Consider the following 25,493-nt stretch of genomic DNA (forward strand, 5'->3'; position numbering starts at 1 on the left):
AACGGATTGCTATTTGGAAGGATGATTCTGAGCTGAGAAGTGGGACCTAGTGAAAAAGAGCGTAACCAGAGTGGTTCAGGAGACTGGGAGGGATATTGGCGCCTTGATCTAGGACCAGGGTAGTTGAATTAGGGCTATAGCTAATGGGATGAATAGGTGTCAAGGTGGATACTTGCTTCAGGAAGAGGGAGCCTATTACCATTACCTGTTCCGAGTGGCTGGGACGTCTTACTATATGCGGGGTAGCAGCCCTGAATTGTAGAGTATTGTGTAGGTAACTGGGTAGCGATTGTTGAGTACGTGCAATGTATAGGATTTACGAGGATGTTTGAGGAATTTAAGAAGACGGGGAGGGGGGATGGAGAGGGGGGGGAGGGGAATTTTACGAGGATACGTGTGGGAGAGGCGAAGCATATACAGAGACAAGACAGACTACTTGGCGTTACGGGACTTGTACGAAGTGGTATCATTTAGGGGGTGCTAACATTATTATTATTATTATTATTCTTTCGAGTCATCAGTCTTCAAACTGATTTGATGCGACCCGCCACGAATTCCTCTTCTTTGACAACCTCTTCATCACAGAGTAGCACTTTCAGGCTACGTCCTCATTTATTTCCAACATTCCTCTTCAGTTTTTACCCTTTACAACTCCCGCTTTTATCATGGAAGCTATTCCCTGATGTCTTAATAGATTTCCTATTATCCTGTAGCTTTTTCTGGTCAGTGTTTTCCACATATTCCTTTCCTCTCTGATTCTGAGCAGTACCTCCTCACTCCTTATATTATCAGTCCATCTAATTTTCAACATTCGTCTGTAACAGCACATCTCAAATGCTTGGATTCTCTTCTGTTCCGGTTTTCCCATAGTAAATGTTTCACTAATATACAATGCTGTGCTCCAAATGTACATTCCCAGAAATTTCTTCCCAATATTAAGGCCTATGTTTGATACAAGTAGACTTCTCTTGCCCAGAAATGCCTTTCTGCCAGCGCTACTCTGCTTTTGATGTCCTCCTTGCTCCGTTCGTCAAGGGTTATTTTGCTGCCTAGGTAGTACTTCGTGACCATCAATTCTGATGTTAAGTTTATCGCTGTTCTCATTCTGATAATTCACATAACTTTAATCTTTCTTCGATTTACTCTCAATCCATGTTCAGCAATTATTAGACTGTTCATTCCACTCAACAGATCCTGCAATTCTTCTTCAACTTCTGTGAGGGTAACACTGTCATCAGCGAATCTTGTCGTTGATATCCTTTCACTTTGAATTTTAGTTCCATTCTTGAACCTTTCAGTTATTTCCATCATTGATTCTTCGAGGTAGAAATTGAACAGTAGGGACGAAAGACTACATCCCTGTCTTACACCCTTTTTAATCCGAACACTTCATACATTGTCCTCCACTCTGATATTCCCTCTTCGTTCTGTTATTGGTATATTACCAGTGTTTCCTTCTTGTAGCTTACACATATTTCTCTTAGAATTTCGAACATCTTACACCATGTTATACCGTCGAACGCTTTTTCCAGGTATACAGATACTACGAACGTATCTTGATTATTCTTTGGTCTTCCTTCCATCATCAACCGCAACGTCAGAATTACCTCTCTGGTGCCTTTACCTTTACCGAACCGTCATCTAATACATCCTCAATTTTCTTTTACAATCTTCGGTATTTTTTTCTTGTCAGCAGCTGGGATGCATGTGCTGTTAAACTGATTGTGCGATAATTCTCAAACTTCTCTTCCCTTCCAGTCTTCGGAATTGGGTGGATGATATTTTTTTCCGAATATCTGTTGATATGTGTCATCAGACTCAATCATCCTACAGACCAGTGTGAGCAGTCGTTTTGTTCCCGCTCTTCCCCCCCCCCCCCCCCCCCTTTTATTCTTATAGAAATTGTGATGGAATGTTCTCTCTCCCCTCTGCCTTAAGTCTTCCAAACCTCTTTTAAATTCTGATTCTAATCCTGGATACCTTTACTTTTCTAAATCGACTCCTGTTTCTTCTTCTGTCACGTCATCAGACAAGTTTTCCCCCTAATAGGGACCTTCAATGTACTCTTTCTACCTAACCGCTTTCTCCTCTACATTTAACATTGGAATTCCCACTGCACTCTTAACGTTACCAACTTTGTTTTTAATTTTAGATAAAGTTGTCTTCACTTTGCCATATGCTAAGTCAGTCGTTCTGACGGTAATACCTTCACATTTTTAAACAGCCATTTCGTCTTAGCTTCGCTGCTCTTACTATTTCTTTCAGTCCCAAGCGTCATGTTTTTCTGTAATCCTGAATTTCTCTGAACATTGTTGTGCTTCTGTCTTTCTTTGATTAATTGAAGTATTGCAGTATGTTACCCACGGTTTCTCCGCATTTATCTTCTTTGTACCTATGTATTTCTTTCCAACTTCTGCGAGTGCCCTCTTCAACTGAACTGCCTACTGAGCCATCCCTGATCGCAGTAGCTATCACCTCATTAGTATTTCCATACATCACTTCTTTGCGCACGGATTCTTCGTGACTAGTCTCTTAAACTCCAGTCACCTGTTCTGTGATCTGAGTCCTTATCTGCTCCTGGGTACGCCTTACAACCCAGTGTATGATTTCAGAATCTCTGTCTGACAATGATGTAATCTAATTGAAATCTTTCCGTATCTCGTGGCCTTTTTCAAGTATATCTCCTCCTTTGTGATCCTTGAACAGAGTATACGCTATAACTAGCTGAAATTTATTATCGAGTACAATTAGTCTTTCTCCTCTCTGATTCCTACTAGCAGGCGCATATTCTGCTGTAACCTTTTGTTCAACTCCTTCTCCTATAACCGCATTAGAGTCTCACATGACTATCAGATTTTCATAAATTTTTACGTATTGAATGTCCCGTTCAGTAAATTCATATAGCGCCCGCCCGGTTAGCCTTGCATGAAGGCGTGCCGGTCCCCGGCGTGAATCCGTCTGGAGGATTAGTGTCGCGGTCCGATGTGCCTGCCGGTCTGTGGATAGTTTTTAAGGCGGTTTTCCATCTGCCTCGGTGAATGCGGGCTGGTTCCTCTTATTCCGCTTCAGTTACACTATGTCGGCGATTGCTGCGCAAACACATTCTCCTCGTACGCGTACACCGTAATTACTCTACCACCCAAACATTCGGGCTACACTCGTCTGGTATGAGACGTTCCTGGGAGGGAGTTGGGGTGGGGGGTGGGATCCACTTGGGGCCGAACCGCACAATAACCCTGGGTTCGGTGTGGGGCGGTGGTGGGGTCAGTGGACTGCTATAGCCTGCTGTGGGGTTGTGTAACACTGCGGGCTGCTACAGGGACGAAGCCTCTCCGTCGTTTCTAGGTCCCCAGTTCGATACAATACAATACAATCTTCATATACCTTCTCTATCTCTTCCTCTTCAGCTTGCGACGTCGGCTTGCATACGTGACTATCGGTCTCGGTGTTGGTTTGTTGCCGATTCCGATGAGAACAACCCTGTCTCTGAATTGTTTACAGTTAAACACTCTTTGCCTTCCTTTCCTGTTGATAACATTTTCTGCTGCTGTTGTTCATCAGACCGGAAATCATTGTCTTCTTTCCATTTCACTTCACTAACCCCACAATATGTAAATGTAGCCTTTTCATTTCCTTTTTCAGTTTTTCTAGCTTCCCCGCCACGTTCAAACCTCTGACACTCCACGCTCCGACTTTTAGAACGTGATCCTTTAGTTAGTTATTCAATCTTTTTCTAATGGGCCTCTTGGCAGTCTCCTCCTGGAGACCCGAATGGGGGAATATTCCGAAATCTTTTGCCAATTGAGAATCATCGTTACACTTTTTCAATTGCAGACCACATGTCTTCTCGATACACATTGTGTGTTTTTTAATGGAGTCGTTTCCATTGCCTTCTGTATTCTCATGCCGTTATCATTGCTGATTCTTCCACCTTTAGGGGCAGTTTCCCACCCCAAGGGCAAGAGAGTGCCCAGACCCTCTGTCCGCTGAGTATGGTACAAATAAAACTTACTTATGTGTAGTGGATTGTGGAACGCAGTAAACTCCCATGTATTACCTGTAAATAGTTTCAGTAACTTTTATTATGGGCTTTTGTGTGTTGATAAGTTGATGGTGGCACCAGGTTAGTGAGTGGAAGGACGTAAGTTCAAAAATGGCTCAAATGGCTCTGAGCACTATGGGACTTAACATCTGAGACTTAGAACTACATAAACCTAACTAACCTAAGGACATCACACACATCCATGCCCGAGGCATGATTCGAACCTGCGACCGTAGCGCCTAGAACCGCTCGACCACACCGGTCGCCAAAGACGTAAGTGCAAGATTTTTTAGTCAGTTAGTCGGATGATCATGGATGGTGAGCTGGAAGTCAGGGAGAGTGAAGTGACGAGAAGTATAAGGTGGCAATAATTCAACTTTCGGTACTTGAGACAATTATTTAGCGTATGTGTACGCAACTTCACACGAATGATGATCAGACTGTGCACTGCAGGATTTGGGTTGTTGGTGGTGTCATTGTCATGACTTGCGTTAGGCAACCGCAGTGGTACGGCGGCGCATTTAGCAAAAGCTGCCCTCTCATGTGGAAATTAAACTCTGTTCCTTTCAATAGCTTTTTCGTTGTTTCTCTTTCGCATTTGCTTAAAAATATTTCCACAAAATGTCATTGTGCTACTACCACTCTCTTGTCATGCGGCCCCTCTCAAGTAACAACAGTTTATTTATAAAGTTTAACTGTAATCACTCTATACATCCTATGATTAGTAACGGAAAAGTTCCTTTCTCTTTGTTGTTATTTCTCCCACGTCGCCCCATATGAGCGGGGAGATGGGCTAGAGACGGTGCAACATTCCAGTGTTAACCTAAGAGCTTTGAAAATACAAACAAAGACTAAATTAATATTATAAAAGGTGGAAAGTTTACAGATGATTTAAAAAAATTAAAAACGATGATTTTTGTTGTGTTAACATAAAATGTCAGGAGTGTTTATTTTTTATTATTTAAATTAAAATCGAAGGATTAAAAGATAAAAATACAAAAATATGTACTTTTAAAATACATTGCAGAAATGGTGATGTTCTTCTAAAAAAAAAAAAAAAAAAAAAAAAAAAAAAAAAAAATGGACAGCACAGTACTTCCATTTAAAAGCTGCAGGAAAATGAGTGCTACAGGTTTGAAGGATGTGAGTAGAGGTATTTCGGGGTCCATTTGGTAGGGACTATGGAGATGAATGAAGGTGGACAGTGGGGTGAGAGAATGCGATGTGGACTCTGGTGGGTGGACATATCTGTGGTACCAAGGATGGGATGGGGAGATATGGAAAGAGAAGATGGGTAGTCTTCATGTGACGTGGGATAGATGAGGAAAGAGATATATGATGGGTAAATATTGGAGAACATTCGTTGTTTGGGTGGTTTGGGAGGTTTTTGGGTGAGAGTTTGATGTTAGTTGCCAGTCGAGAGTTAGTCCAAGATATTTTAGTATATTAGTTAGCTGGATAGACTGGTTGTAAATGGTGAGTTAGCAAACATGGAGGCAGAAGTTGAGGGAGGTTCATCGTATAATTGTTTCCTGAGTTTTTGGAAGGGATGTTCTCGAGGAGTCATCATCTTGAACCAGTAGATAAACTGAATAAATCAGATTTGGAGGGCTCATTGGGTTTTCAGTAGTGCAGAACAGAGAACGAGGAAAGCGGTGCCATCAGCATACTGATGGAAGTGGACTGGTGGATGTGGTTTGGGCAGGCTGTCAACGTAGAGGTGATCAAAGAGATCAGGGCAGATGGAACCTTGGGACACGCCTGCAATGCGCTGCAAGGCATGGGATTTGGTTGGGGTTGAGTTGTTTGGAAGAGGAGGTCAAACAGCGAGGTCATCGGTCTCACCGGATTTTGGGAAGGACGGGAAAGGGAATAGGCCATGCCCTTTCAAAGGAACTATCGTGGCATTTTCTTGGAGCGATTTAGGGAACTCACGGAAAACCTAAATCAAGATGGCCGGACGCGGGATTGAACTGTCGTTCTCCCAAATGCGAGTCCATTGTGCTAAGCACTGAGCCATCTCGCTCGATAGGGAATTGGTATTGTTAACAGTGACAAATAATGGGCGAAGGCAATAAGGCGCTGTGTTAGGTATATTTAATTCTTTTTGTGTTATGTTGTCCAAGACGTGTAAGCTAAAAGCCAAGGCGGGACAACGATATTTGTGCATTCACGGACTGTGAGGTATTTGGAGTAATTAAAAGGTTGGTCATTAGGAATGAAGAACACATCGGAGGGACAGGATGCAAAGTAGCCAGCTTTGCTGAGGTTGTCAGGTATGAGATGTTGGTTGTGGAGGAGCAGGCAGTGAGGGACGGGATTACTGCCACTGAGTCGATGGAATGGTTTCCCTTACTTGGAAGCGTAAATTGGGGTGTAGCATGAGTCTGCTGTCTTTTTTAGCATTTAATAAGTTCTTTGTGTGTCTCTGTGTATGGCCATGGTGTGTAATTGTACTCTGATCATGAGTCCATAGGAAGGACCTGTAAAAGTGATGGAATCAAGGTTTGTGGTAGGAGGGTGGGCCAATGAGGGTATATGGTCTTGCTATGAACGTGAGAGGATATAGCATCTGACAATATCTGCTACAGGAAGAATGTGGCTTGAGGCATGCCATTAGGTTGCTGGAAGGTTAGTGGGTGATTTCCGGTCTGGGTGTCTATGGATTCCCGACGGGTATTCCTGTTGTTGCGGGAGAAATATTGTATGACCTTTGGATGGAGACTGGGATAGAGTGCATGGGGATGAGGTGCAAGGGATTGGTGAGGATAACACGTAGGTAGTCACTTCCAGTTCGACAGAGTAAAACCACTCTAAAACAAAATTAATGATGCATCTTAATGGGATGTAAACCGATACATACGGAGTACATGTACAGAAAAGTTGGGTGATATTTTCAAGAGAAAGAGCTCCAAAAATTAAGCAAGTCAGTAGTGCATTGGTGAATCTCATTGACTGGAGACGAATTGTTTTTAGCGATGATACCGCTTCGAACTGAGGTCCGATGGCCAGTGAAGACGTATCTGCAGACGCCCTAAGCGGGGGTGAGATACCACCCTGATGACCCTGACTCTCGCCTGCCATAGTGATCTCCTTTGATCCATTCTGGACGCGGGACAGCAGCTAGTCAAATATTTGATAAGGAAACTCACCGAACAGCCACCCACTTTGAGAAGATATTTGATTTCATTTCGCTATCAATTTCAGCAATTCATTATGCCATCTTCAAACCACTGCATATTAAAAAAGTGTATATCGAGGTGTACCACAGATGCCTTTACAGAAAGTGAAGCGTAGTAATAACCTACAAAATTCAAGTAGCAGCGTTAAGAGAAGTGCGTTCTGTTGTGATTCATGGCATCCTATCCTGTGCTTACATTTCAGCAATACAGTGTGATCAAAAAGTCAGTATAAATTTGAAAACTTAATATACCACGGAATAATGTAGATAGAGAGATAAAAATTGAGACACATGCTTGGGGTTTTATTAGAACCGAAAAAAAAACAAAGTTCACAAAATGTCCGACAGATGCGGGTCTTTTGGTGATGATCGTGTGCTCAGCCGCCACTTTCGTCATGCTTGGCCTCCCAGGTCCCCAGACCTCAGTCCGTGCAACTATTGGCTTCGGGGTACCTGAAGTTGCAAGTGTATCGTGATCGACCGACATCTCTAGGGATGCTGAAACACAACATCCGACGCCAATGCCACACCATATCTCTGGACATGCTTTATAGTGCTGTTCACAACATTATTCCTCGACTACAGCCATTGTTGAGGAATGATGGTGGACATATTGAGCATTTCCTGTACAGAACATCTTCTTTGCTTTGTCTTACTTTGTTATGCTAATTAGTGCTATTCTGATCAGATGATGCGCCATCTGCCGGACGTTTTTTGAACTTTTGTGTTTTATTGGTTCTAATAAAATCCCATGTCATTCCAAGCATGTGTGTCAATTTGTACCTCGCTATGTACATAATTCCGTGATTTATTCAGTTTTCCAATTTATACTGACTTCTTGATCACCCGGTATAATGGCGACCCGCACACTGCGAGAGTTTCTACTACATGTTGACGTGATTGACAGACCCTACCGTGGCCGGCAAAGTCGCCGGATGTTTCGACGATTGACAATGTTTGGAGTATTATGGCCGCGCGATTAGCCGAGCGGTCTAGGGCGCTGCAGTCATGGACTGTGCGACTGGTCCCAGTGGAGGTTAGAGTCCTCCCCCGGGCATGGGTGTCTGTGTTTGTCCTTAGGATAATTTAGGTTAAGCGGTGTGTAGGCGCAGGGACTGATGACCTTAGCAGTTAAGTCCCATAAGATTTCACACACATTTTTTGGAGTATTATGGGAAGGTCCCCCCAAGCAGCACGGCATTTTGACGCTATAGCGCGCCACCTGGACAGAATTTGGCATGTTACCTTCACGAGCACATCCAGCAAGCCTATCAATCGGTGCCAAGCCGAATAACAGCTCGCATAAGAGCCGGAGGTGGATCAACGATTTATTGACCTGCTCAGTTTGTGAAGCTCTTGTTTCTGACTTAATAATCCTTGTTCGTCTGTACATGTACATCACAACTACCGATTTCGTCGCAACCATGACGCCGCGGTCACGTGTGTTGGCAGGTGAGCGACGTGTGCCGCTGCCAGCACCTGACGCACTTCGCGCAGCTGGTGACGGACGCCGACCTGCAGTGGGGCGGCCACGCCGGGGCGCTGGAGGCGCTCTCGCTCGCCGGCGTCTGCGCCTCCCTGCTGGGCGCCGCGGGGCTCGCCGCCACCGCCGCCCTCGCCCCCGAGTGGCGCAGCAAACCGGGGTAACGGCTCTTTCTAACATCACCATCTGTTTGCGCCTTTGATTGTAATTATTAATTATTTTTCACTAATAGACAATTAAAAGTGCTGTTCCATTTTTTCTGGTACAGTTGGGTGACAATGTGAATTCGTTTCAGCTATTGCTTTTACTGTATTTTTATATCAGTTTACTCAAGACAATTGTTCGTTACTCTCACGTTTACCTGCTCTGTGCTGGGTCTGGATAGCTTCACGGCTTTTGTTCATGAACGTCAACTACCGCTTGGAAATAGAGTAATAGCCTAACTTTAGTCAAAACATTATGCACGGAGAAAGATGTAGTCATTTTAGAAATTTTGTGAGACTGTGGTACGTATCCGAACAATAAACTTGCAATTCGCTCTGAGGTCATTCTTATAAACTTAACTTAGTATTAAGAAAACAGTCTTAATTGCGGTTCTTTTTTATTTATTTATTTAGTGCCGACCAGTTTCAGCCCATTGCAGGGCCAACTTCAGGGCGGACACACTGTGAAATTACAATACATATCTTAGACAAAACTAATGACAACCATCTTATAAGAGTGGATTACATAAATATAATTTTTACCCACTGGGCGACTGCTAGTGGCGTCACGTTTACGATGGTGTGACAGGAGACTAATTAATCTACTTTTTGTTTCTTCTTTATTGATTTCGATTTCCCCCCCCCCCCCAAGGGGGTGGACTAGCACCAGCTTAGTATGCCGCTCCTCAGCCAACAGACTTTGTTTTAAAAAAAGCAGAAGATAATATATAATAAAACACAGGCGACAAAATCGGAGACAAAGGGTAACATGGCGAAAAAATCGTAGAACCTAAAACATAGAACAAAGGGATGACAATGCTTATAAAATACATATGAAGCAGACAGGTAAAATAATAGACAGACAATTAAAAAACATGGCAACAGTCTGGTTTCTGTTCGCAAAAGACATAAAATTCACACCCACCGGCACCATGGTTTCTGTTCACAACATGGGAAAAGGCGAAACAACACTGAGCAGTCACTGGAACACTGCACTAAAATATGACATACCACAGCCGAGAGCAGGTGGCGGGAAACTGGACAGATGATGGGAAAAAAAATAAAAAAGGGGGGAAGGTGAGGAAAAGCGAAGGGGAGAGGGGGGAAACAAGCCAATGGAGGATGAGGACCCATAAGAGGGGTGGGGCGTGCTGGGCAGACGCGACAGGGAGTCGGGAGGGACGGGAAGACAAAAGGACTCGGGGGTCGGGGGGGGGGGGACAGAAAGGAGGTAGGGAGAGGTGAGGCGGGGAGAAACACAGGATGGAAGGGGGGAAGAGGGAGCCCAGGGAAAGGACGGAGAAAAGGAGGGGGGGTGAGAATCAGAGTTGATATGAGGGATAAATGGAGGGAGAGAGGGCATCGTCCAGGAGGGGGAGTTGATGGAAGCCACCTTGGGAAAGGAGATGAAGGGTGTAGAGATGGAGGGTAGGGGGGACACAAAAGTGAAGGCGTGGCAGGGGGCAGGCGTGGGAGAGGAGAGGAGCAACGAGGGGGTGAGGGGGACCAAGGTGGCGGCAGGTGTAGAGTATAAAGAATTTCCCTTAGGTCTGGGTTTATACAGCAAGCTATGAGCACGTGAGCGTAAGCAACGCCTCCAGCAGTGACCAATGGTAGTCATCTAGGCTTAAAGATTTGAAGTATAAATACAATTTGTGTTGAGTTTACAATTTAAAGAAACCATGTTCATTTTAAAAAACACTGTTACGTAAATAAACATAAGAAGTATGTGAAAAAGCTTTTCAACGTCAGATTTATAAAACAACATTAGTAAGTTACCTTATCTTCATTCATAATATGCTATGGGTGAAGGAAACAATTTCCTGTCTGTATTCTATTTACTTTGTGCTTATTTATATCCTATATCTATTATTTAATAACGTAACGAGTTTAAGTGTGCCTATCTGTAATCGTATATACAGAGCCCTCTAGTCCAGGTGCTATATAGGCCGTTGCCATGGTAGTGGCCCAACATGGCTGTCCTCTCCGCTACGGTGTTATCTGTTGAATAGTCGAGGCCCTAAAGACGCAGTTGTCATGGCAACGACGCAATATGGCTGCCCTCTTTGCCACGCTGCTGTCCGTCGCCTAGGCAACGATAGGATCGATACTACACTTCGGAAGGAATCAATCGTTATAGTGCACAAGATATTGGCAGCCTACACTGGGTATAGAGGCGTCCGCCCAAAAATATGAACATTTTGCCTTTATATTTAATATGATTGTGTAAACGTTTATAACATTTATACAGTCATATTTATAACGTTTATACAGTCAAACTAAATATAAAGGCAAAATGTTCATATTTTTGGGCGGAAGGCCTCTGAACACAGTGTAGGTTGCCAATATCTTATGCACTGTGACATCGTAGCAGATAGGACAGCCATGTTGGGCCACTATCATGGCAATGGCGTACATAGCACCTAGAGTAGAGGGCTCTGTATATACGATTACAGATAGGCACACTTAAACTTGTAACGTTATTAAATAATAGAAATAGGATATAAATAAGCACAAAGTAAATAGAATACAGACAAGAAATTGTTTCCTTCCCCCATAGCATATTACGAATCAAGATAAGGTAACTTACTAACGTTCTTTTAGAAGTCTGACGTTGAAAGGTTTTTTCACATAGTTTTTTTATGTTTATTTACGTACAGTGTTTTTTTTTTTTTAATTTGAACGTGGTTTCTTTAAATTGTAAACTTAACGCAAATTGTATTTATACTTCAAATCTTTAATCCTAGATGCCTACCATTGGTCACCACTGGAGGCGTTGCTTACGCTCACGTGTTCATAGCTTGCTATATAAACCCAGGCCTAAGGGAAATTCTTTACAGTCTCCTGCCACACCTCGCTAAACGTGATGTCACCAGCAGTCGCCCAGCGAGTAAAAATTGTATTTACGTAATCCACTTTCATAAGATGGTTGTCATTAGTTTTGTCTAAGATATGTATTGTAATTTCACAGTATGTTCGCCCTGAAGATGGCCCCTGCGATGGGCTGCAACCGGTCAGCACTAAATAAATAAAAAAACGCGATTAAGACTGTTTTCTTACTACTAAGTTAATTTTATATCAATCGCTGTTACTCCACAACCATGTTGTCCAAACATCATTCTTATAAAGTTTTGTGTGTGAGTGGACACTATTTAATTAATTTGGAGTGGGTAGATTAATTTTATCAGTTGTAGAGGCTTTGTGTATCGTAATGAGGAAGGAGCAGAGTGTTTACCAACTTATTTGCAGTAGGTGTAGCCTTTAAAGTACGGCTAAGTCAGAACAAACGCACGAAGAAACTAACTAACAAACAAACACTTATAAGTCTGCGCTACTAGAATTAGCCCATCCGGCTCATAATGCAGTCACTACAAGGATTATTGCACTGAGGAGAACTATTGAAGCAACATTCCGATATTTATCAAACTTTCTGAAAATCTTAATCATACAGCGCGTAGTAAATGATAAACCTTCATTCCACTCGGAAGTGATGCCCAGCGTCAAGATCAGTATGAAGTGTGACACCCACAGGAACGAACACACTTTTGTATTCGTTGTGGTGTGAAAGCGAAGAGCCTTCGAATGTCGTATTGGCGAATTTCTTCCCAAACCCGAAAATATGGACTCTCATTTGGAGAAGATTGCTGGTTGAAGGATGGCGTGGAAGAATACAGCTCTTACGTGGCATCCCAGGCATGCTCTATAGGTTTAGAATCAGGGTATCAGTTAGGTCTAGTGAAAGATCCATAAATTCCTCAAGGAATTTGTGATGTCCACTCTAGTGCTGGGTCCCGCTTTATCATGCTGGAATACGCTATTTGGTGCCCTGGTCCCATTCTTGCCACATACTGGCGTGTATTCAGCCTCCCTTCGACAATTAGCCAGTCAGTAACGATGGTTCAAATGGTTCTGAGCACTATAGGACTTAACTTCTGAGGTCATCAGTCCCCTAGAACTTAGAACTGCTTAAACCTAACTAACCTAAGGACATCACACACATCCATGCCCGAGGCAAGATTCGAACCTGCGACCGTAGCGGTCGCGCGGTTCCAGACTGTAGCGCCTAGAACCGCTCGACCACCACGGCCAGCCAGTGACGATGTCCTCTCCAGTACTTCCCACATTACGATTACAGAAGATGGAAAGGTATACGTCTTCAAAAAAAACTGCTTCCAGCGATCTTCCAACAGATCGTCTCTGGACACATTGGCAACAATCTGACCTCTACAAACAGAATTGACACTCATTGCTGCGTACCACAGAGTGCTACATAAAGTCTCCGTTGATTCTGACTCAACGTCATGCAAGTCGCTGTTGTCTATGGTATGGTGTCAGCAGTTATCAACAAATGGCATCATGAGATCTCATGCGGACGCTCCGCGTCTATGCCAGTATTTTTCCATATCTTCCTTCCCTTGTCAGTTCTTCGCAGAACCTCCTCATTTCTTACCTTATCATTCCCCATAACTTTCAACATTTTGCTGCAGCACCACATCTCAAAGGCTTCGATTCACTTCTGTTTTAGTTTTCCCACAGTCTATGTCTCACTACCATCCAGTGCTATGCTCCAAACGTACATTCTCGGAAATTTCTTCCTAAAGTTAAGATCTGTGTTTGATACTAGTAGACTTCTCTTGGCAAGGAAAGTCTTTTTCCCAGTGCTACTCTCCATTTACGTTCTCCTTGCTCCGTCCGTCATAGATTATTTTACTGCCTAGGCAGCAGAATTCCTTAACTCTGTCTACTTCCTGATACCCAATTGTATTGTTAAATGTCTCTCATTTCTCATTTCTGCTACTTTTCAGTACTTTGACCTTTCTTCGATTTACTGTCAACCCATATTCTATACTCATTCCTTTCAACACATCCTGCAATCCTTTTTCTCTTTCACTGACGATAGCAGTGTCATCAGCGAATCTTGTCATTGATATCCTTTCACAATTAATTTTAATCTCAACCTTGAATCTTTCTTTTATTTCCCACATTCCTTCTTCGCTGTATAGATTGAATAGTAAGGGTGAAAGACGTAATCCCTGTTTCACGCCCTTTTTATTCCGACCACTTCCTTATTCGTCGTCCGCTCTTATTATTCCCTCCTGTCTGCTGTGAATATTGTATATTACTCGTCTCTCCCTGTAGCTCAACCCTACTTTTCTCAGAATTTCGAATATCTTGCATCATTTACATTGTCGAATGCTTTTTCCAGATCGACAAACATGACCTGCTTTTTCTTCAGTGTTGCTTCCAGCGTCATAACTGCTTCCCTGGTTCCTTTACCTTCCGTAAAACCAAAGTGATCGTCATCACATCCTCAATTTTCTTTTCCATTCTTGGCTATATTATTCTTGTCAGCAACTTGGATGCATGAGCTGTTAAGCTTACTTTGCGATGGTTCTCGCACATTTCGGCTCTTATTATCTTCGGAATTGTATGAATGATGTTTTTCCGGAAGTCTGATGGTACATCGGCAGTCTCATACATTCTACACACCAACATGAATAGCCGTTTCGTTGCCACTTTCCCCATGGACTTTAGAAATTCGGTAGGAATGATAGCTATCACTTTTGCTTTACTTGATCTTAAGTCTTCTACAGCTCTTTCAAATTCTGTTTTTGATATTGGGTACCCTATCTCTTCCCTGTCGACTCCTATTTCTTCTTTTATCACGTCATCAGACAAGTCTTCTCCACACGTAGAGGCCTTCAGTATGCTACTTCCATTAATTCGCTCTCTCCTCTGCATTTAACAGTTTATTTCCTTTGAACTCTTAATATTACCGCCATTGTTATTAATTTCAAGGAAGGTTGTTTTCAATTTTCTACATGCTGAATCCGTCCTTTCGATAATCATTTCCTTTTCAATTTGTTCACATTTTACATGTAACCATTTTGCCTTAGCTTCCGTGCACTTCCTGTTTACTTCGTTACTAAGTGGCTTGTATTTCTGTATTTCAAAATTTCTCTGAACATTATTGTACTTTCTTCTTTCATCGATGAGCTGAAATATTTCGGCTGATATCCATAGTTTCTTTGCAATTGTCTTCCTTGTACCTACGGATTTCTTTCCAACTTCTGTGATTGCCCTCTTTACAGATGTCCATTCCTCTTCAGCATAACTGTCTATTTAGCTATTCCATGTCACAATATCTGCAGCCTTACAGATTTTTAATACATCTTTTCATTCCTTAGTACTTCCGTGTTCCAGTTCTTTTCACATTTATTCTTCTTGCCTTGTCTCTGGATTGTCAGCCTTCTCTTCCTAACTAATAAATTGCGTTCTCAGTCTATGTCTGCTCCTGGGTACGCCTTACAATTCAGTATCTGATTTCGGAAACTCTGCCTGAACGTGATAAGTGTAACTAAATCTTCCCGTATCTCTCGGTCTTTCCCAAACACACCTCCTCTCCGCTTGTGATTCTTGAACAGAGTATACGCTACTAATAAATGATATTTATTGCATTACTCAATTAGTCTTTCTCCTCCCTCGTTTCTAGTACCAAGCCCATAGTCCCCCAGTGACCCTTTCTTCTACTCCTTCCCCTAAAACCTCATTCCATTCCCCCACAACTATTAGATTTTCATATCCCCTTTACGTACCGGATTACACCTTAAATATCCTCATACACTTTCCTTATCTCTTCACCTTCAGCTGAAAAATTATTGTCGGTGATGGTTTGCTGTCGATTCTGATGAGAATAACCCTATCACTGAACTGTTTTCCAGTAGCTCACTCTCTGCCCTACTTTCCTATTCATAACGAATCCTACTCTCGTTATACCATATTCTACAGCTGTTGATATTAACTTATATACGCCTGACCAGAAACCCTTGTCTTTCTGCCATTTCACTTCACTGACCCCCATTTTACCTGGACTGAGTCTTAGATTCCCTTTTCAAATTTTTTAGTTTCCCTACCAGGTTCAAAATTCTGACATTTCACTCCCCAACTCGTAGAACGTTATCCCTTCGTTTACTCAATCTGATTCTCTTGGTCGCCTCCCCTTTGTCAATCCCCTCCCGGAGATCCGAATTCGTGGCTATACCGGAATCTTTTGTCAGTGGGGGGACCATCATGATACTTTTTCAATTACAGGCAACATATACTGTTGATTCACGTTGTATCTTTAGTGCAGTCGTTTTCATTGTCTTCTGCATCCTCACACCGCTGATCATTGCTGATTCTTCCACCTTTAGGGCAAGAGTGTGCGCTGAACCTCTCTCTGCTCCTCCGGCTTCTTGGACAAGGCCGTTAACCGAATTATCGTGACTTCTTGTGCCGAAAATCTTCTGCCGCCGTTTCTAATGCTTTTTATTCAAGAGTAGTGGCAGCGTTACAACCTGGAAGCGAGGACGTTTTGATAGCTAATCAAACACTCTACCCCTAGACCATAAAATAAGTAATATATAAAAGGAATGTGTGTATTTGTGTGTGTGAGTGTGTTTATGTGTGTGTTTGTGACACATTTTCTTCTAAACCGCAGGATATGTTTCATCCAATTTTGGTAACCATATGAGTTACTACTTGGAAAGAAGGACCATGAGGTGAGAACCACCTTCCATAAGTGTGAGTTGAGGGTGAAAGGGAATGCCAACGAGAGGAGGGATGAAGAAATGGATTGAGAAATGGAGAAGAAGGAAATGAACAGAGAGAAGTGGAACATATGAGAGGTGAGAATGAAGGGGAGGAGACAAATTGGTGGACATAGGAGGTAGGCAGAGGGAGGGAGTAAGGAGGAAATAGAAAGTGAATGGGAGATGGGGAGAGAGAGGGGGGGGGGGGGGAGTGAAAGGAAGGAGGTATGGACAGTGCAAGGGGGACGAAGCAATGGATAGCGACTGTGGGAGGAGGAGGTGAAAAGAGGAGATGGGTAGAAAGTCAGAGGGAGAAGAAGATAGATAGAGAGAGGAAGGAGAAAGGACAGAGAGGGGCATGTTGATATGGTTAGAGAAATGGAAGGAGGAGAAGAAGAAGAAAATGGACAGGGAACAATGATCAGGAGATGTACATAAAGGGGAAGGAGGAGAAAATAGAGGGCAGGAGGAGGTGAATAAAGGGGATGGAGGCAATGGACATAGTGGGGACAGGAACAGACAGACAGAGACAGTGGTGGAGAATGGGAGGTTTAGGTGACAGGTGGAATTTCGGAAATGTGCGTATGGAACAGGAATGGGTGTGAAGAGCCAGATGGAAGGGCCTCCCGTTGTGATGTGCAGGAGGGAGAAGGTGTGATGAGAGAGGTGAAGCAAGGAAGAACAGAGTGTGAGGAGCATGGTCGAAGAGGGACAGGATTTGAAGAGTAGATGGAAGAGGGATAGGGTGTGAAGAATATGGTGAAAGAGGGAGAGTGTATGATCTAGCAGGTCGAAGAGGGGAGAGAGAAATAAAAGGAGAAAGATAGATTAGGGAAAAATTTTAAATTTATGATGATTATTTTGATGGAAGCCAAGCTTACATCTAAAACCATGGATGCAGTTCTCATGGAATAAAGTATAAAGTGCAATTTTCCTCTTATTTGTGCTGTTCAGTAAATCAGCCAGGTCGCGAGAATGAGCTTTGCTGTGAGCCAGTGTTTTTGTCAACTGGTTTCAGTACAATATATCAAGCAACATGACTGAATACCAAAGGTAAATTTAACGTTATCTCTGGAATCGTATGGTGTAAAACTACAGAGATCTGTGGTAAGTTCCTTACGCTAAGGACAAGACACATCACACACATCCATGCCCGTGGGAGGACTCGAACCTCCGACGGGGGAGGGGTGAGGGGTTGGGGAACCGCGCGAACTGTGACCTGTGGCAAGGTGCCTCAAACCGCTCGGTTACCCCGCGCGGAAAACTACAAAGAATCAGACATGTAAGTGTGCAGTGTACATGAAATCCATTTATGTGTGCAAAAAGCAATGTTCTCACAGCATTCGCCATCTATAGGAAAGGCTATTATCTACATTGAACATAAGCTTAAACAAATTTTTGATGGTCCACCCCCATGACAATTCGGTCAGTGTGTCTGACTGTAATGCAGAGGATCTGTATTCGATTCCCAGTACTCATGGGGATTTTCTCTTGATGAGAGGAAAGGAGCAGAGAATCTGGGTTCGATTTCCAGTACTGACAGAGGTGTACCCTTGATGGGAGGACTGGAGCGCTGCACACTCACCCTCGTGAGACCGACTGAGGAGCTTCTTGAATGAGAAGTACCGGCTACAAACTCTGGAAAGATGACAATGCCCGACAGAGCATTGTGCTAACCCTATGCTCCACCACCCCTCATCGAAACGACGCCATATGGCAGAGGATGACACAGTGACCATTTGGCATCAATTTACCTCTGATCACAGAGATTCTACTTTTTAATATCGCTATGTACAACCACCTGTGCTATGGAGTTGAAAGTAAACTTGCAATCTCAGTTCAGCTAAGTAGTAGAGAGAGCACCACCGTTTGGCACACTGTTCAGGATGTTAAAAGCATCGAAGGCATCTACATGAAACGTCTGCGCTACCTAAGTACTTATGATACCATTATCATTTCCTTCTGTAGTACTAAAGTTTGAACATGGACCTATGGCCACAGAGAAGTCAGATTACAACACTATTTAGGACTGGAAGACAACGCTTATCATTTATAGCTCTCCAATTTGCTGTAACTTAAGCTTGCAAGCATGGGAATAATAACTCTTTGGTTGCAGCTACTACGCAAAGACACAGCCGACACTGTGCTGCGTGATATTGAGAATGTGTAGTCATAAAACACTCTTGGGATTCCAGCCGTGCCAAGTGGTTTAAAATCCACGAGCTTTCTGCCGAGTCCTCCTCGGCCATTGTCAGATGGTGACTGTAGAATAATTTCTGCTGTCGTCCTCATATAACAGCACTGCTTTTAGGATGTCACTGGTGCTTCCTCCACCGTTACATGTAACGTTTTTGCTGTGTGATTCCCGCGCCATTTCATCCTTTCAACGGCCGGTTTCCAAGCTGTGCTTAGCTACAGGCCTCCTTCTTTATTAAGGATGCTGTCAGAAATTTTTATCTCCATCGCTTCTTTTATGATGCTGTCCAAGGAGCTACTGGTCCGTGTAATAACATGTCTCAGTGAATGCAACACAGTGTCCATTTTCTAGAGCATTTTCTGCTGCTACTGATTTCTCAAGATAACGTAAGCGAAAACATATATCGTGTTCTAAAAGGCGCTTTCAGTTGTATGCATAATCTGCCTGACGTAAAATTGTCTACAACCACACGGTATTTTCTATACTTCTGGCATTCTGAGACCTACACTAACTTTCACAGGCCTCATTAGCTATTGAATTTTTGCTGGAGCTCTAAGACCCTTTCGATTATTTGCATCTTTAGCAGTCGGCTAAACTTTCCTGTTATTGAACCAAAGAGCAAAAAAAACGCAAACTTGTTCGTGTCCTACTCAGGGGAATGTGAAGTACTTCAAATCTACGTGCCACAATTACTGTACACTTGTCAGCTGGGCGACAACACTGTACTCCATTACTCCATCCACTAGACCGACGTGAGCTCGTGAGAACGATGACTCTGCGACGCCAACATTAAGTTGCTGGAAGCAGATCTTCCCTCATTTGTCTCCTGTGACGTTGTGTAATAGCAAGCTGCGCGTCAGTGGCGCCTAGAAACTTCGTGGGGCGTAGCTTTGAGCGTCGTCCAGGGGCGCCGCCGGTGACGCATTGTTGGGTGCAGCCTCTCTGCGGTGGTCGACTGCGGCAGTGAAGTTGTCGATAGTCAACAACACCACACATTCGATTAGGGAATAATGCATGAGTAGAACAACTTTCGATAAACCTATGTTCGAGATCTAACTTTCCTGATTTTTATGATATTCAAGTGTATATTCTGACAGATTTGGCTCTGTTTACAGGAAGGGTTTTTAGTTCGCAAGAAGGGTCTTTAGCCCGTGAAAGGCAAGCTCCCTGCTACGTTTAAATGTAACTAGCAAATATGTCCTGAATTGAAAATGCCCTCTCATATACAATGTTCAGACCCAAGAATTTAATTAGTAACGTGATCTGATTGAAGAATTATCGAATATTATCTAGACAGGAAAGACTTGTTGTGCACAACTATTTATAATGAACACTGCAAATAAAATTATTTTCAAGAACTTGATTAATTGTAACGAATTTCAGACTTTGTGTAAAAAATGTGTAAGCAAAGGGGCTTAAACTCATTGCTCTTTCGGCTGTCCTGGGGACGTTGACATACTGTGTCATTATAGCTAAGAAATACAAGACATCAAATAACCACACTTTACCCAATAAAGAACTGACACTCTGCCGGCTTCGTCAAACACCGTCACCTATCCTTATAAAGTCACGCACAAAAAAGTGAAGTATAACGTTCAGCACGATTTGTTGCAGTCTTGATACCGATAGTAGTAAGAATCCTAGAAAATCACTACCATTGGTGATGGCAAATGGTACACACCCGTGGTGTGGTATTGGGCTAATGGCTAATATCAACTATGCGTAAACTCGTCTGAGTAGGAAAGTGGTGGCAAGGACATTAGTTAATTTGAAAAGTAATGGAATGTGACGCCCTATAATTACCCGCAGAAAGAAGTTAAGCTGCGATAGCATGTACGATGTTAGTGATCGAAACACGTCGTACACAAATTTCCAATACGTTAGAAAGTGAGACAAAAAAATATTGAATAAAGCTCATTTTTAAAGAGCTCGAAGAGCTTAGGAATTAATAGTAAACAGTTTTGTATCGCCTTTTTACAAAGGCACAAACATAATATTTTCATAAGAAAAACGTGCTCTAAAGACATGAAAGATTGAATAAAATTTTCTACTTTAAACTTCGCGATGCTGACCGGGAAAATAATTACCCATTAACGGCGTGATCTCTATAAATAATTAACAAACTCATATTAAAATATGCTCCTCCTGCATACAATCAAAGTGACACCTTACTACCTTGTCATGCCCCAAACACCGAACCATGCCATCCGACTGTCATTATGAGATCTAACACCAAGCTTGGTAAAACTGTTGTGTGTCTTCATACACCCTACCTAGGGTTCACCGTAAGGCTGGATGGGACCCGCTCGAGGGCGTTAAACTGGAACTGAAACAGATTTTCTTAAACACCTTACGGACATTGCCAAAGACAAACATTGTTGGCAGCAATAGATAAGTAGTTACTGAAGCTTATCTTTCCAGAAAACCTGCGGTAAATAACCTGAGCAGAGAAAGTTGCAAATGTAGTGGGCACGACAACAACATTGTTATCTTTCCAGAAAACCTGCGGTAAATAACCTGAGCACAGAAAGTTGCAAATGTAGTGGGCACGACAACAACACGTGTTGATAGCCGATATCTAAAAGTTACGGCTCATAGGCGCTTCAAGAACCCCTATAGAGCTGCGCGTGGTCTTGTCTAAGGGAACTTGGAGGGCAGCGTCGACTCAGCCATCACACAATCATGTACACAAGATCAGTTTGGCCATAAGTAGTGTGCGAAGAAGATGGGCAAGCAAACACCGTCGAGTCCAGAATTTGCGTGACTTCCGGTGATCGCCACGTAACGGTGTGGACGCGCCCAAGTACGAATACACGTCCGAGGCATGACGCCTGCCGGGCTGAGCAAGGAGTTGCATCCGTCAGGTTCTGGGCTGGTGCGGTGTATAGTCCAACAATCTGCATTTCCACGTTGGGTTCGTCTTTCAAGACGATGATGGACGAGTACTCAGCACTCAACTAGTTAATAAGTATCCCCAGTACGAAGGGAGCAATCTAATGGCATAGCCTGGCCTATCTACTGACATAAATCTGATCTAGAGTGCTTGACATCAGTTGACGCCTGCAGTGCATACCTGCAGCCAATCTACTCTACACTCTAGATGACGCGAAAACGTCTGCTCTCACACAGTGGGGTATGGTAGCACAGTAATGTCGCGACCCAAATGTTCGACCTGAGAAAGTCCATTCTTCTTATGGCCATAGGATAGCGGCTGAAAATATAAGTAATGGAAATGGAACACTACAGCCGCATTTTCAAAGTCTTTATCATTCAGGCGAGTAGTTTCAACGCTACATTTGTGTCATCTTCAGGTCCTAGTATTATCTACTGTTAATTGAATCGCCAAAGAAACTGTTGTAGGCATATGTATTCAAATACAGAGATATGTTAACGGGCAGAATACGGTGCTGCGGTCGACAGCGCCTGTATTAGACAAGTGTCTGGCGCAGTTGGTAGATCGGTTACTGCTGCTACAACGGCAGGTTGTCAAGATTTAAGTCAGTTTCAAAGTGGTGTTATAGTAGGCGCACGATCGATGGAACATCTCCGAGGTAGCGATGAAGTGGAGATTTTACAGTACAACCATTTTACAAGTGTACCGTGAAAATCAGGAATCCTGAAAAACATCAAATCCCCGACGTCGCTGCAGCCGGCAAAGGATCCTACGACAACGGGACCATCGAAGACTGAAAACAATCGTTCAACGTGACAGTAGTGGAGCCTTTCCGCAAATTGCTGCAGATTTCAATGCTGGGCCAACAACAAATGTCAGCGTGCGAACCATTGATGACTGCACGACACAAAGCTTTACGCCTCGCCTGGGTTCGTCAACACCAACATTGGACTGCTGATGACTGTAGATGTTGCCTGGTTGGACGAGTCTCGTTTCAAATCGTATCGAGCGGATGGACGTGTACGGGTATGGAGATAACTTCATGAATCCATGGACCCTGAATGTCAAAAAAGAAAAGTGTGCGAAATCTTATGGGACTTAACTGCTAAGGTCATCAGTTCCTAAGCTTGCACAGTACTTAACCTAAATTATCCTAAAGACAAACACTCTCACCCATGCCCGAGGGAGGACTCGAACCTCCGTCGGGACCAGCAGCACAGTCCATGACTGCAGTGTCCTAGTGCAGGCTAATCCCGCGCGGCGACCCTGAATGTCAACAGGGAACTGTTCAAGCTGGTGGAGGCTCTGTAATGGTGTGGGGCGTGTGATGTTGGAGTGTTTAAGGCCCTGATACGTCTAGATACGGATCTGACATGTGACACTTACGTAAGCATCTTGTCTGATCACCTGCATCCATTCGTGTCCACTGTGCATTCCGACGGACTTGGAGAATTCCAGCAGGACAATGCGATACCCCTTACGTTCAGAATTGATACATTGTGGCTGCAGGATACTCTTCTGAGTTTAAACACTTCCACTAGCCACCAAACTCCCCAGACATTAACATTATTGAGCATATCTGGGATTCCTTGCAACGTGCTGTTTAGAAGAGATCTCGACCCCCTCGTACTCTTAAGGATTTATGGACAGCCCTGCAGGATTCATGGTGTCATGTCCCTCCAGCACTACTTCAGAGATTAGTCGAGTCCATGCCACGCCGTGTTGCAGCAATTCTGCGTGCTTGAGGGGGCCCTACACCATATTAGGCAGGTGTACCAGTTTCTTTGGCTCTTCAGTGTAAGTACCTCCAAACACTGGCTCATGTATCATAAGACCCGTACAATAACTAGGTGCTGCGGACCGCTATTCATGAGGAGAGTATATTCCGAACCGAATCCTATGATACAAGAGGCAATGACTGGAAGTACTTATTTGGTTAATAGTAGAACCTGAAGATAACGGAAATGTAATACTGTAACAAGTCATCTGAATAATAAATACTGTGAAAATACGGCTTTGGTATTCCATTTGCATTACGACCACAATGTAGTCAACAGGCGAAAGACAATCTGAGCATATTGCAATGCATGTTTCGATTTTTGAAAGTACAGCTGATCCTTTTGACATATCCCTGTAGATATCAGAATGATCAACATACGTTGGACCACCCAATAGTCAGATCGCTCATATGTTTTCAATAAAAGGTGTCACAAAACGGATAACTAGTAGGATAGGTGTAACCATATCAAACATGAGACATGGGTGTCATACCTCACAAAAGATGACAAACAGGGAAGTGAAATAAATGAAATATTAGTCCACATTAATTCCTGTTTATTATAAAGCTCCCTGCTAACATATGTATTAATAAGAAATTATTAGATGATATATTCGATCTAAAGAATGGCAAAGCAGACGAAAATTGATAATTATTGACATAAGACGGTACTAAACCAACACTTGAATGTCCCAGCAAAGAATGAATATCTTAGGTAGCGGGAAAAACTGTAATTTGCGAATGAATGATTGGAAGACAAATCTGCACTGGAGACACAGTGACTGCCTGAATCCACTAGAAGAATGAAGCACTGACACATACAGTGATAAAATCATTCTTGGTCAGTTTAATTCAGTAACTTTGCTCTATGTCATTTTTTTGTTAATTTCATGAATCCTACAGAGCAAATAAACACCTGTTTACGCAGGCGTAACTTAAATTCCAAGATCCTTTAACTAGTCCTACACCTTTTCCTGGTAGGGCGACCCATTAAAAATATACAGGCTATAACCTGTTGTATACCGTTTTCAGTCATCTAATTTCCAAATTAATATTTTATTGACCAACCAGTTTCTGCTGTAGGTTACGCCATCTTCAGGCCCCTGTGTACAGACAACAATTTGAGACAGTGAGAAATGCATAACAAAAAGGTGCAGGGTGCAAGTCTTATATACAGTGGTAATATGGAGTAATATATAACAATACCAAACTATACAGGCAGTAACATCAAAGTTAGAAATATATTAAGGAATAAAATAAGAGAATACTTGCCTATTAATAAGTGTTTCCATTTGACATTCTGTACTGAACAGCCGAGATCCCACAACCATCTGCAGAAAATGGGCATACAGATGCTGTATACCCAGTTCTTTAACTTCAGTCCTTGTACACAATGTCCAAGTACAAGGATAATTTACTTATTATATTATGAAAGCAACGAGAATTGCACTCTATCGTCTTGTATTACTACTATTCGGTTTCATTAACCCGGCGAGGATGTGTAGGGTCACATTGACCCTGTTTGTGATTTACATTTCATTAGTATTTATTGGCACTTTTTAACAAAAGATTGGCATTAAATTTATGAATTACTTATTAATTAAAGGATTTTCATAGAAATAAACCTATTAAGCGTACAAATGTTTTAATACTTAATTGTTACATAAAGTCTCCAAAATAATCATTTTAACAGCTCTTAACGTTACATATTTTTTAAAATCTACAAAACCACACATTCTTATCAGTAATTAGGATTTTTTGCTGAGTGTTTACGAGATAAATATTTATTGAATACAAAATGAACAATGAACTTTTCACATAAGCTCTTAATCATCTATTGCCATAGCACACTGTCGGCAGAACGGAACGATATGTCCTTGACAAATGTACTTATGACAACCTTCACAAACATGAGGTGTCTTACGATGTCTAGCATAGGGACACCTTTTTCTTACAACTTGGATTCCGGCAGTCAATTCTTGTGAAGATTCTCCACAAAATTCTCTTATTCTCATACGCAAAGTTCTTAGCAGTTGAGGTATTTCCTGTCGGGCACTCAAGTGTTCACTGGCAAGCATATGGCCTAGTGTTTCTATGAACTTACGACGCTTTTGGTTTTCATTGTGATTTGGTCGCAGATCAATAG

General features: G+C 42.7%; 1 protein-coding gene across 1 annotated transcript in view; it reads left to right on the forward strand.

The window, feature by feature from the left end:
- Nucleotides 1-25,493, forward strand: part of LOC124775959 — a 211,652-nt gene that overhangs the window by 128,214 nt on the left and 57,945 nt on the right. Inside the window, exon 10 of the mRNA XM_047250801.1 lies at nucleotides 8,676-8,866. Coding sequence (XP_047106757.1) covers nucleotides 8,676-8,866 — 191 coding nt within the window. The remainder of the gene's footprint in view (nucleotides 1-8,675; nucleotides 8,867-25,493) is intronic.

This window comes from Schistocerca piceifrons, chromosome 2 (assembly GCF_021461385.2).
Source record: "Schistocerca piceifrons isolate TAMUIC-IGC-003096 chromosome 2, iqSchPice1.1, whole genome shotgun sequence".
Classification (NCBI taxonomy): domain Eukaryota; kingdom Metazoa; phylum Arthropoda; class Insecta; order Orthoptera; family Acrididae; genus Schistocerca; species Schistocerca piceifrons.